The 13198-nt window shown below is 61.8% G+C and overlaps 1 protein-coding gene across 1 annotated transcript; it reads left to right on the top strand.

Annotated features, from left to right (window-relative positions):
- Positions 1 to 2294: 2294 nt before the first annotated feature.
- On the top strand, positions 2295 to 11308 carry LOC117647975 (G1/S-specific cyclin-D2-like). Its single transcript, XM_034390007.1, has 5 exons — positions 2295 to 2836; positions 6110 to 6325; positions 7765 to 7930; positions 10822 to 10967; positions 11057 to 11308. Exons 1-5 carry the CDS (start codon positions 2639 to 2641, stop codon positions 11225 to 11227), a joined length of 897 nt encoding a protein of 298 aa, XP_034245898.1. The 5' UTR covers positions 2295 to 2638; the 3' UTR covers positions 11228 to 11308.
- The last annotated feature ends 1890 nt before the right edge of the window (positions 11309 to 13198 follow it).

Genomic DNA, 13198 nt, shown 5'->3' with positions numbered 1-13198 from the left:
GGGACAGTGGCTTCGGAAGAATGCTTGTTACTGAGGACACAGCAGCAACCAGCATCTCCCCGAAGCCATAATTCCCATTTCTACGGCACTGCACACACATTTACTCACGGAAAACACACACACACACACACACACACACACATCCACTCTCCAGGTGCTGGGCAGGTGGAGCCCGTAGGGCTTCCCCGGCGCCTCCTCGTTTTCAGGTTTTCTGCGATTTCTCGTCCCGGGTAGAGAGCGATGACTCACCCTCGGTAGGCCTCGGCAGTGCTCCGTCCCTCCCTCCAGTCCCTTCGCCCAAAGCTAAAGGGACCCGCCACTTTTTCCACCGACGTTTTGTATTACTCTTGTTTTTCTCGCGTCCCCTTTTGTTTTGCCTTCATTTTCATCTTCATAAATTCCTTTTCATTATTACAGTACTTTCTTTGTCACGATCCCTCGCTCGCACGGCATCCCTCATCCACCAATTTATTTAGGACTCGAACCGCACTTGTGAACACCACCAATGGATTCGTCGTTCGGAGAGCAATCCATTGGTGGGGTCACACGTACGGTTCGAGTCCCATTTAGCGACTCTGGAGCTCAAAACGCGTCCGGGGTTTTGGCCGCCTCCAACGTGTCGACGACGGCGTCACGGTCGACACCCTGGCCGGCCGGCCGCCCGTTTCCAGATTTCCATACGGCCCCGGCGGCCCCGACGCCCAGAAGGGCACGACGCACGAGGCGTAGGGCGGCGCTGTGGCGCTGCTTGCCGGCCAGCTGTTGTTGTTGTTGTTGAGCGCAGCGCCCCTGGCGGCGCGGCCCGGAAGCTCCCCGGGCATCTCTTTCATTCTCCGCGCGGAGGGGAGGGGAGGGAGGGGTGTTGTTTGGTGGGCCCGGGCTGGGCAGCCTGGGCCCCGGTAGGGCCAGGGCGGCGGCCAGGGCGGCCAGGGCCCTCCCCTCCACCGCCTCTTCTCGGGTTACAGGTGGGCCGGTCCAGTAACAAAGGATTCTGCGTGCAGTTATCCTTGGGCAGGCGGTTTTGGTGCTGGCCGGCCGAGCTTGGGCGGCGCGGCGGCGCGGCGGGGCGGCCGGTTCCCAAATTCATGGGCCCAACTTCGCCTCGCCTCGGACCGTCTCGCTTGTTTCTCTTGTTGCAGCTACAGGTTTCGAGATTTGGATCTCGACATGAGGCGTGCATAGCACGAGTCCCAGCCACGCTCACGCCGCCCCACGCCCCGCGGCACGGCGGAGGCACGGCGGAGGCACGGCGGAGGCACGGCGTCAGAGGCCGGAGGGAAGTGGAGGGACCCCGCCGAGGCCGCGGCGAAGGCCGTGAGGCAGGCAGGCTGTGGCGTTGCCGGCAGCACCAAAGGCTGCCAAGGGCGCCAACCCTCGCCTGGGCTGCACGCCAACCCCCTCGACGGGCAGGGCGCCACGGCACCAAGCGTCGAACGCCTTCAGCATCGGCAGGCCTGTGTGGAAAAAAGCGTCCGCTCCGTTGTGAACACTGTGAACTGGCAGCCAAGCGCCGAAGCCTCGCGTCCTTATGAAATTAAAATTATTCATGGTGTCGCCTTCCCCCTCCTCCACATTCCTGTGCGACACCGTACGCCCTGCACGGACTGGCACGGACCTATATCCATTGGCTCATGCGTGAGTGCGAGAGAGACGGAGCGACGCACGGAATCGCAGAACGGTTCAAATGATTAGTCTCTAGTCCGCTTCGTGGTTGCCTCACCACGCAACAAGTTGCCTCCCCTCCCTCGGCGTGCCGGCCGTGCCAGTGGTGTGGTTAGGTTAGGTTAGGTTCGACGGAGGGGTGGGCAAGCCTTGGCAAGCAGGCAAACGCCTTTTCGGCTGGCGCGTTTTGCTAGACTGATACCGAGGTGTCTCCGTTTGACTCCCCCGCACTCATGGGAGTCCCGAGTAAAGTGTCCTTCTCTCGGTGCGTCGTCGTCGACCACCCTCCGCGGTCCCGCGGCGAGGAGTCCTTGACGAGACAGCCCCCGTCCGCGGGTCGCGGGGGTCGCGGGTGGCGGACAGGGCCCAGACAGGAAAATTGGCAGCCAGGACCACGTCGGCCCTCGGCCGCGTCGCTCGGTGTCCACAAGGCGACGACGGCGCCCTCTGCGCGGCGAGTTGAAGAGGCGGGCGAGAGAGGCGTACGGTGGAGGAGGAGGGGGTGCCGGCGAGCAAGGCAGAGCAAGGCCCAACCAAGCAAGCCGAGTGCAGCGACCAATGGCGGTGCCGGCTGCCGGCTGCCGGCTGGGCTGGCGGGACGGCCGAGCTGGCAGCACCGGCTCGGCTCGGCTCGGCGCGGCCGCCAGTCCGAGGCCCAGACGAGTCACCCCCTCGCACTCTCTTGCCTGCTGCGGTCGAGTGCGGAGCGGAGCGCCAAGCGAGCGACGTGATCGGGCCGACTGCGGACTGCGGCCACCGTCACCACGAACCAATCGCAAGACTGCAACCCCAAACTAGTGAACCAAGTGTGATTTTAATTAAGTTAAGGCAAGCCCTCGTCCGTGTCGATTAATAAGAAGAAAAAGTCCCCCGCTCCGCCCAGTGCCGTGTCGCGACTGTCTTGCTTCTGTGATAAAAGAGGGATATCGAATCTATGTGTCGCGAGTGATTTTGGCGTCCGCCAGTGAATGTGAAGATGGATCTACTGTGTTGTGAATCCGGCATCGAGAATTGCCGTGCCATCATCGACCCCGTGCTGCTGAACGATGACCGCGTGCTGCTCAACATGCTGGGCCAGGAGGAGAAGTACACCCCCAGCACGGCCTACTTCTCGTGCGTGCAGAAGGACGTGACCGCGCCGATGAGGACCATCGTCTCCAACTGGATGCTCGAGGTAAGGACGCACACCGCCAGGACACTGCCAGGACCGACATCCTGTTGAGATAGCATCTGAGCCCCCGGTGGCCCGGTTGGTGCCGGTCGCCGGCATCCTGGACTTGCAGTGCCCCGGACCGCGGTTCCAAGTGTGAGGCGTAAGCGTACGAAGCGCCGGCCGAGGCGGTGTTGTTGACCCAGCTGATGGGGGGCTTGTCGGCAAGGTGGTGGCCGGCTGCCTCCCCCTCCCCCTCCCCTCCCCCACGCACTTGGCCGCTTGGGGAGGATCAGCAGCCCAGCGCATTGTCGCTCTTCGCGGAAGCGGGGGCCGGGCAGGCCACACAGTGGACTTGCCAGAAGACCGGTGGAGGCGGCCAAAATTCTAGACGCGTTTTGAGCTCCAGAGTCGCTAAATGGGACTCGAACAGAACGTGTGACCCCACCAATGGATTGCCCGTTCGGAGAGCAATCCATTGGTGGGGTCACACGTTCGGTTCGGTTCCCACCTTGCGACTATGCAGCGCCAAACGCGTCTAGAGTTCGGGTCGCCTCCACTGTGTGAGCATCCCCCGGCGCGCCGTGGCCTCCGGCAACGCAGTGGAGCCGTGCGGGCTGCCGCCGGCCGCCCGGGACCGAACCAGTGATTTAAACTTTTTAAAAGGCCCCCGCCACGTACAGTGTGAGACACCTCGGACAGCCGTGCTGCTGCTGCCGGCTGGTTGCCGCTTCGTCGCTCTGTCTCTCTCGCTCCCCCACGCGCCTTACGCCACTCCCCGTGAGTGCGAGAGAGACAGCTGCGGCGTTCCGCGTTCGGACTGCCACACTGCCACTCGTCAGCCGTGCGGGGCGCACGGCGCACGTGGTGCCAGTGGCCTGCCAGTGGCCTGCCAGCCCTGGGCTTCCCCTGCGCCTCTCTCAGCTGTCTCTCTCGCACCGCCGCGGGCCGCGCCGTGAGTGCGAGAGAGACAGAGCCGGAGAAAGCCCCTGGCCGCGGGCGGCGCCCCGGAGTCAGCCCGTCACCCACCCCGGACACCTGTTGCACGCGTTGCAGTGGGCCAGAAGGCCGGTGGAGGCGGTCGAAACTCTGGACGCGTTTTGAGCTCCAGGGTCGCTAAACAGGACTCGAACCGAACGTGTGACCCCACCAATGGATTGCTCTCCGAACGAGGAATCCATTGGTGGGGTCACACGTTCGGTTCGAGTCCTGTTTAGCGACTCTGGAGCTCAAAACGCGTCTAGAGTTTTGGCCGCCTCCGCCGGTCTTCTGGCCCACTGTGGCACGTGGACGGCGATATTGGCGTACGTGTGTGTGAGTCTTCCGCTCTTCCCGATGCCACTCTACACCGGCCGCTGTTCGCCGCGCTAAAGGTGACACCGTTCTTCGATTCGGATCGCGACAAGAAGGCTCTGTCTCTCTCGCACCCGCGGGGCGCTCGGCCACTCCGCATGGGTGCGAGAGAGACAGCTGGCGCGTCCTTCGCGACGCCCTTCCGCCCTTTGCCGTCTGCCTCGGCCTGCCTCGGCCTGCCCTCGCCGACACAAAGACCCCCTTCTCCCTCCTGGTTCTCGCATTTCGCTGGCAGACGCCACCGTCACTTGATTTCTGGGGGACCGTGCGGAAACGGCGACACTGCGTCTGTCTCTCTCGCACTCACGTCCAGCGACGCACAGTGGACTTGCCAGAAGGCCGGCATCGGCGGCCAAAGCTCCAGACGCGTTTCGAGCTCCAGAGTCGCTAAATGGGACTCAAACCGAACGTGTGACCCCACCAATGGATGGCTCTCCGAACGAGGAGTCCATTGGTGGGGTCACACGTTTGGTTCGAGTCCCATTTAGCGACTCTGGAGCTCGAAACGCGTCGAGAGTTTTGGGCGCCTCCACCGCTGCTGACTTGTCCCTTCCTTCTCGACGACACATAGGCGAAGGTCATGGAAGGGGGCCGCGCGAAGGAGACGAAGAAAACCAAGACAGAAAGAAAGCGTCGAGGAAATGGAAAAACGCGCCGGGAGAAATCGTGAAAGCAAAACCGAGAGGAGAAGGGGTGAAGAAATAAATAAATGAATGACTTTAAAAAACGGGAGAGAAACAAGAAAAAGACCGACACGTGAACGAATGAGAGGCAGGCGCAGGGCGGGGATGCGGGATGGGGGCTTGATGTGGTGAGATGTGTGAAGAATTACGCCACCCCCACCTCCCGTCCGGGCAGCCCAACGTGGTAGTAATAATGGGAAAGAGGTGGGGGGGTGCAGGTGGGGAGCAGCACACAGACCACATACGCGCTTCTGATGCATGCGGTGTTGATGGGTTATTGCGCCAGCCCGTGGTGGTGCCCCGTGGTGCGCCGTGGTGCCGCACCACCGGAAGGACGAGGTATACAACGCGCCGCCTAACTTGTTTCCACGCCTAGTTGCGGCACTGTGTATACCGCATGTTTTAAACATGAACGAGCATAGGGAACCCTCCGAGGGGGTGATAGGTCGGCGTGATAACTACACTGTCGTGTCGCCTGGAAAGGTAGCGCCTCAGAGAGGGGGGGGGGGGTATCTGTAAAGGAAATGCGGGGGAAAGGGGGGGCGTGGAAATGGCCAAATGCATCCAGGGTCCGCTGCGCCCTGCTCCGCCCGGCCGACAGGGTTTCGACCTTGGTCGCTCCGTCTCTCTCGCACTCCCAAGGCGGCCCGCGAGGCCCGCGAGGCCCGCAGGGGTGCGAGAGAGACGCGCGACGCTCTGCCTCGCAGTGCGGATAATGATGGTCTGTCGGCGCACTGTCGGTGCGCGGCCTAGAGGTGCGACGGCCCCGTGAGTGCGAGAGAGACGGCGGCCGTCCCGTTAGCCGCCATTGTGGGGGTGTTCCTGAAGGCCGAGGGCTTGTCCACTAGGACACTAGTAGGTCATCGCCTCCTGCGAGAGCTTTCCGCGTAAATCCTGTGCTCCGCTGCTTTTCATCGCGTGTGTGTGTGTGTGAGTGTCCCTCCCAACCTCACCCTGGCCACCATTACGAACCGCCAGCTTCGCTGTGCTCTGGTCTGCCTGTGCTGCCAGGATTACCCCTAGCGTCCCGACGGTGTCGTGGACGGTGTCCTGGACGGCGTCCTGGACGGTGTGCTGGACGGTGTGCTGGACGGTGTCCTGGACGGTGTCCTGGACGGTGTCCTGGACGGTGTCCTGGACGGCGTCCTGGACGGTGTCCTGGACGGGTCCGGAGGTCCTGGACGGTGTCCTGGACGGTCCGGACGGTCCTGGACGGTCCCGTGACGCGCTTGGACGGAACGCCCTGCTGCTCTGCTTCCAGGTGTGCGAGGCCCAGAAGTGCCAGGAGGACGTCTTCCCCCTGTCCATGAACTACATGGACAGGTTCCTGAGCGTGTGCCCCATCGTCAAGACGCAGCTGCAGCTCCTGGGCACCGCCTGCCTCCTGCTCGCCTCCAAGCTGCGCGAGCCCGAGCACCTGTCCGCCAGTCAGCTCGTCAGCTACACGGACCACTCGTTCACGGAGGCCGACCTATGGGTAAGCTCACATTTCTTCCCCTCCCAGTGGATTTGCCAGAAGACCGGTGGAGGCGGCCTAAACTCTAGGCGCGTTTTGAGCTCCAGAGTCGCTAAATAGTACGATCGGTTCGATTCCTGTTTAGCGACTCTGGAGCTCAAAGCGCGTCTACACTTTAGTCCTCCCCCCCCTGTCCCTGTCTCTCTCACACACCCAAGTGCACACGCACTCGCCTGATACGTTCACGTAGTGATGAGTCCCTATGCGAGTTTCCTTTACCCTTTCCGCAATTACTGGCTCGGCCTGCTTCGGACCGCCCACGTCGCGGTCGCTGGTTCGAACGCCCAGATGTTTTCATTTTTTTTCTGCCCCGCCTTGCCTTGGCAGCCCTAGCGGCCGTCCTCCGGCACGCTGATAAGGACTCGCTGACTTCCTGGCGCGGGAAATCCTGTCGAAATTTTGTTTTGAACGAACGGCGTGGGGGGGGGGGGGGAGCCGCCCGCAGCATCGCTTTCACGGGTGATCGGACCCCTTTGGCGCTGTCTGTCTGTCTGTCTGTCCGTCCGCTCGTGCGGCGCAACTCGCTGTGAACTGAATGAGGCAAGGGTACTGCGTATGTGAATCAGGTTCTGCTTTTATACGGCCCATTGGACCGCCGGGAGAGGGGGGGGGGGCGGTTCCGCCGGAGATCCGTGCCGGAGCGGGAGAGGGGGGAGGGGTATGACCTTGTCCGCGCCGCATGTTGTATTGGTCCGGTACTGGTCCAGACGAGCGTCAGACGGGCTTTCCTTTAAATTATGCCGCACCGCGCCGCCCCCCCCCCTCCTCCGCCGACCAACGCCGAGAAGGCCACGATTCGCGGAGCACGTTGACACCGGAGTCGCGCTGGAAGAAACAAAATCACAAACACAATATAGTAAAAAAAAAATTTTTTAATTGATTCATTTTTAATTGATTTGTTTTACGGGCAGGCGCCATGCACCGGGTTTTATTTTTCTTGATATTAAAGTTGGCCCTGCACTGCACGAGGTCCTCCAGGCCTCCAGGCCTCCAGGCCTCCTCTGCGGCGTTCTAGTTCCCCTCCTACCTGCACAGCGGACTGATTCCGAGAGTCGTTTTCGTCGCTCCGTCTCTCTCGCACCTGTATAGGACGCCCCACGAGTGCGAGAGAGACGGAGCGACGAACTGCTGCACTGCTGCACCCCAAGAAGCAGCGGCGGCCCGGCGGCCCAACGCACCCAGCGGAAATGCCTCAGCTCCCCTCGTCCCGTCGGCGGCACCCTCCAATACAATACATCATATTCCACCCCCCACATTACCCCTTCCATTCGAATTAGCGGCAGGATGGGACTCACCGTCATCACAATGACTATCTCAGTGATCATCACAATGATCGTCTCAGTGATCATCTCAGTGATGATCCCAATGATCCTCTGACCGCACCTTTGTGTTTGTCGCAGAGCTGGGAGCTGCTGGTGCTGTCCAAGCTCAAGTGGGACATGTCCGCCGTGACGCCGCACGACTTCTTCGACCACATCCTGAGGCGGCTGCCCGTGGACACGGTCACGTGGGACATCGGCATGATCCGGCGGCACACGCAGACCTTCATCGCGCTCTGCGCACGAGGTGAGTTGTTGTCGGGAGCGATTTGGGCCGTTTAAAAGGCGCGCGGCGGACGTCTGTTTGACGAAGCCCGACGGCCCACAGTGTAGGCTTTATCTCCTGTCGTATCCAACCCGTCCGAGAGTCGTTGTCGTCGCACTCGTGCGTGGCGTACCGCTCAGGTGCGAGAGAGACGGAAGGGACTCTCGGAATTCGGTCTGAAGGTGGGAAAGCGGGAGGGAAGGGCCGCAGTTGAATCCCCCACTGGAAAATAAGTACCAGGCGCGTGGAGGTGCCGGAAGCGAGCGAGCAGGCCGGAGCAGGCGGACGTGGCGGCAGTGGCGGTAGATTCGAAACGCAGTGAGGCTAGCCAGGCTAGCCCGCCGCGGCCGTGCACCGCGCGCGGTCAGGTTACGCTGACTCGACCTTGCCCCGGCAGCCCGGCAGCTAGAGGCCTAGCCGGCGGGGTCCTGCGGCCCTACGGGGTCGGCTCGGCCAGGGCGTCCGAATTCTCTATTCAGTGCATTCCTGGCCCGAGCGGGCGGGGCGGGGCGGGGCGGCCCGGGACGCCACCACTCGGCGGGACTCGTTGTTCGTTTCCAGGAATAGTGATGGTGGTCGCCGGGCCGGCACTGCAAGGCACTGCACTGGCGGTACAGGGTGCCCCGCAACGCCGGCACTGCCCCGCTGGACTCGAGTATGAGGAATCGCGCGATGTGGCTCAGCTGTTGTCGCACAGTGGATTTGCCAGAGACGCGCCCAAAACACTAGACGTGTTTTGAGCTTGAGTCGCTAAGCAGGACTCGAACCGACCGTGTGACCCCACCGATGGATTCCTCGTTCGGAGAGCAATCCATTGGTGGGGTCACACGTTCGGTTCGACTCCTGTTTAGCGTCTCTGGAGCTCAAAATGCGTTTAGAGTTTTGACCGCCTCCACCGGTCTTCTGGCCCACTGTGGGCCGTCGTCTTGTCGTCGACGCGATGCTCGCCGTATCGCGGCCGGGGCCCTGCCGGGGCCGGGGGGCTCGGCCAGGGTGGCGGGTCCCCGAAGGGTCCCCGACGACGAGGTCGTCGCCACGCAGGACGGCCTCCTGGAGCGGCCGAGGTGGCCGTCGTGGGTGACGACGCGGTCCTCGCCACGCCCGCCGCGAGTGACATGTTATAACAGCTGTTTAGTTGCGTCACGGCGGCTAGAGAGAGAAAGAGAGAGCCTAGCATAGATAGTGGATCCCCCCCTTCCTTGGCCAGATAGGCAGTGCGTTCAACTCCTCGCGGCCCCGCGGCCCCGCGGCCCGAGCCAGCCTTGGCCGTCCTGGCGCTTAGGCCCGGCCCCGCGGCCCACAGCCCCACAGCCCGCGGAGCGCGGAGCCCGTATCTGCCGCCACTGATTGAGAAACAAGGCGTCGCGCGCCGCATTGCTGCGCCCGGCTCGCCCACATGCAGCCATTCATCGTGATGGGGGCATCCGGGACGCGGCCAGGACGCCGTCGAACGGGGAAACCGCAAGGCGGTTGGCGGCAGACGCAGCGGAAGCGGTGCGTCGTCGGGACCCTCGCGGCCGACGGGCCCGACGGGTCGACGCCGAGGTGACAGGTGGACGCTAAGGAGGTGGATGCACGCGAGGCGAGGCGCGGCGCGCCCGGCGGACGGACGACGGCACGGGACGGTTTGGGCGCCGCGGGGCCGCGGAGTGGAGTCGCGGCTAGGCGCAGCGCGCAGCAGGAGCGGCACGGCGGGGAGTTCGTCGACCCGCTCGTGGCCGGCCTGGCCCGACTGAGTCGGGCCGCGCCGCCCCGCGACGCCCCGCGCCGATAGTGCGAATAAAGCATTTAAAAGCGGTTTAAATGCGCGGCGCGGCGCACTCGGTGTCCGCCGGCGCAGCCGCGGCGCAGCCAACGCGACGGACGCGGCGCGGCCGGCCAGCTGATTACCATCAACACAACACCGCGGGACGGGACGGGACGGGCGGGGCCCGCGGCGGGGCGGCGGGGCGGCGGGCCAGGAGCACGCCGCCAAGCCGATCGCCGCTTGTTGTCGGCGACGCCGCGCGCCGCGTCGACGAGGTTCGGACCGGGCCCGGCCGGGCCGGGACTGGACCCGCCCAATAAGTAATCTTAATGGAGGCAATGTCCGCGCGAGATCGGACCTCGGCACGATCGGGAGGGGAGGGGAGGGAGAACCCTTTTCTTTGGTGGACCGCGCAGCGCCGCGCCGTGTTTCCGGACGTCACAGGCCCCTCCTCGTTAGCGGCCTCGACGGCCCCCATGGTGTCGCGGCGCGGCGCGCGGGGAGGCGGTCCACGGTGACGGGGGTGTCCAGGACTCTGGCCGCGCCGTGGCGGCGCCGGCCAGGGCTCGGGCGGCGCCCTGATAAAGACTATCTCGGCGGCCGCGCCCCGCCAGGCCCGCCAGGCCAAGGAAAGCCAGAGGACGGCGGCGTGGCATGCACAGCCGACCGCAAAGTGGCCCTGGGCCGGCAAGGCGGCGAGGCATAAGGCATAACCATCTCGTACGAGAGCGCAAGTGTTTCCCCTCCCCGCACCCTTCCCTCGCCGGCGGCCTGGCGGCCTGACCCGGCGGCCAAGGCGGCGGCAGTCACAACATGCCTCGCCAGACTGCCAGGGCGCCTGGCTGGGCTGGCTGGGCCCACTTTGGGGCCCCCTTTGGGGTCCCACGGACTTCTCGGGGGCTCTGGGGGCCCCAGTCGGGTGGCCGGACCCGGATGCCTGGCTCGGCCGCGCTCGGTCAGCCGCCCCGCTCGGCTCGCATGGCGTGGCGCGGCGTGGCGCGGCCCGCACCGCCACCGCCGGAGCCGTGAGGAACCAGTTTGGCTCAGAATAAACTTGCATTCGAAAGGAAAGGGACAGTGCTTTGGCCGCCATTGTCTAAAGGGACTGCTGTCTTTGCTGTTGCAGACTACCAGTTCTCGCTGCACCCGGCCAGCATGATCGCGTCCGCCAGCCTGGCCGCGGCCCTGCACGGCCTGGAGTGGACCAAGCGCAGCGGAGTCTCGCTCAACGAGCTGCTGGCGCGCCTGCAGGACATCACTGGCATCGAGAAGGTATGCGTGGCCGTCAAGCCGCGCCGAGCCAGACAGTGGAGCAGTGGACACTCGACCCGGGGCCTTACAGTGCGTCATTCTGTTTGCAGGACTACCTCCAGACGTGCCTGGGCCAGATCGAGGGCATGGTCACCTCGATGATGCACGAGGCCAACGGCGACCACACCGAGTCCTCCAAGCTGGCCGAGTTGGAGCAGACGGCCGACGGCGAGCTCGCCAAGGCGGAGACCCCCACCGACGTGCAGGATATTCACTTCTGAAGGTTCCGGAGCGACGGCCTACCCCTTTCGACGGCGTCCGGGACAGTCCCGGCGGCCGCCCCCTCGCGCCCGCGGCCCCCTTCGGCGCCGCCCCCGCGCGCGCCCCCTTCGCCGCAGCGCCCTCTCGCCCACTCCTGCCCCCCTCGCCCCGCTCCCGGGGCCGCCCCCACCGCCCCCGGCCGTCGCTCCGGTCGCCCCAGCCGCTCGGTGCGAAGTATGCCGCCCCCGCCCCCACCCCTTCTCCAGTACCTGATCGGGCCCGGTAGCCCTGGTTACCAGTAAACTTAAACTAAACCGCTAGCTAGCTTGTAAGGATCTAGTTTGGATGTGAACGTGGCCGGCGCGTGGCGTAGTACGCCCAGTGTACTCGCACGCGCAGCGCAGCGCGCGCCACCGAGGGGAATATTCGCTTAACTAGTATTACGTAGACTTGTTTCTCCAGGGGAAAGCTGTGATTTACGCTTCTTGAATGAACCTAGGAATATTGTGTGTGAATGTGTGAGTGAGTGTGTGAGTGAATGTGGGAGTTGCATGTGGAGAGAGACTAGGATCGTGCGGTGAAGTAGTAGTCAAGATGAGTGAGTCATTTTTGGGTAACAGAGTACGCTCTGCTTATCAAGAACCTGCCCTCTCAACAGTGTAGTCAGAGTTGCAGTGAGTTTGTACCGAGGAATACCTTACAGACCAAAGTTGATGAGGGACAAACCGGCGCTTCAACAGCGTTTGGAAATAAGACTGAATCTTTATGCCTTGTGATAATTGCAGATCTTCGGCATGTGTTTTTTTACTAGTTATATTTTTCCATCTCGTCCTCCAAAGTGAGGTTGCCAATTGCTTGTTGTAGGAGGTCCCAGGTTTGTGTTTTTAGTGAAGGTTGCATCAAATTTGTTTTTGATTTTAGCCATGTTTATGACATTTTTACTTCAAATTTAAAAAGTATTTTATACAAAATTTAAGAAATGTTTTATGTTTGGCTTTGTGTCTATGTTTTAAAATGTATTTAAATGTATTTTTAAAAAATTTTAATGTATTTATGACACCAAGTTGGACTTGCTGTTATGAGTCATGCACCTTCAGTAGAGCCATCAAAATCCATCTCCTAAATGAGATTTAAAGTATGTATATTGTCAAACGTACCTTTTTTTCTTGTAAATATTGTACAAAGGTAGAAGCTACTGTTGAATTGAAAATCAAACATAGTTTCACAAATGTGCCATGGCATTTATCAGCCAGCCACACTGCCAATCTTACATATCAATGCATCTGCTCAGCTACCCAGACAGCCCTAGCTGTCTCGTTGTGCAGTGTGTGTGTGCAAAGAAAAACACAAAAAATATTTATGCTTTAATTAAAAAATGTTCTAGTTTGTGTAATTTGTAAGTTCACATTGATATGTTTATGTGTAATATTTGAAGCTATTCAAATTTAAGTTATATTTTGCATAATGAAAAGGTATTGTACAAATAAAACAATACAGTCAAGAATACAAAATCTGTGTGGCATTTTCTCCCCTCCTTTGCTCCTTGGAATGGACGACGGGCGATGACGTCAGAGTGTCACTACACCGGACCGGCCTGGGGATTTCAATGCGCGAACCGCCCCACAACACACGGACACGCCCTCGGGGACACTGCAGGACTCGATCGTTCGGCTCCCCTGACGACACTAAAGGCACGCCCCATGAGTGCGAGAGAGACAGAGCGACGAAAGCGCTCCAAATGTAAGCCGGCCTCGCCGCGAGGGCCCCGACCTCGATACACGCGTCCATGCTTCGCCACTTTGTACACACGCCGCGGCGCCGCGCTGTCAAGGGGGCGTCCGGAAACCCACGTCGATTTTCCATTTCGTGCCTTCGCAGGCCACTCGCCACTGTTTTGGCGAGATAAAGTGAGGATTGAGGTGACGTGGTTGGTGGACAGCCCCGCCGGGTTTCGAGAGGCGGAGGCGCGCCAAGCCGGCACGCCCCGTGGC

Source organism: Thrips palmi, unplaced genomic scaffold (assembly GCF_012932325.1).
Source record: "Thrips palmi isolate BJ-2018 unplaced genomic scaffold, TpBJ-2018v1 HiC_scaffold_3, whole genome shotgun sequence".
Taxonomy (NCBI): Eukaryota; Metazoa; Arthropoda; class Insecta; order Thysanoptera; family Thripidae; genus Thrips; species Thrips palmi.
This window is presented reverse-complemented; position numbering and strand designations above follow the sequence as displayed.

Coding starts and splice junctions, on each gene's coding strand:
- LOC117647975 (XM_034390007.1), top strand. CDS start 2,639: ATGGATCTACTGTGTTGTGAATCCGGCATCGAGAATTGCCGTGCCATC. Junction 7,931..10,821: donor CATCGCGCTCTGCGCACGAG/GTGAGTTGTTGT, acceptor TTGCTGTTGCAG/ACTACCAGTTCTCGCTGCAC. Junction 10,968..11,056: donor ACATCACTGGCATCGAGAAG/GTATGCGTGGCC, acceptor TTCTGTTTGCAG/GACTACCTCCAGACGTGCCT.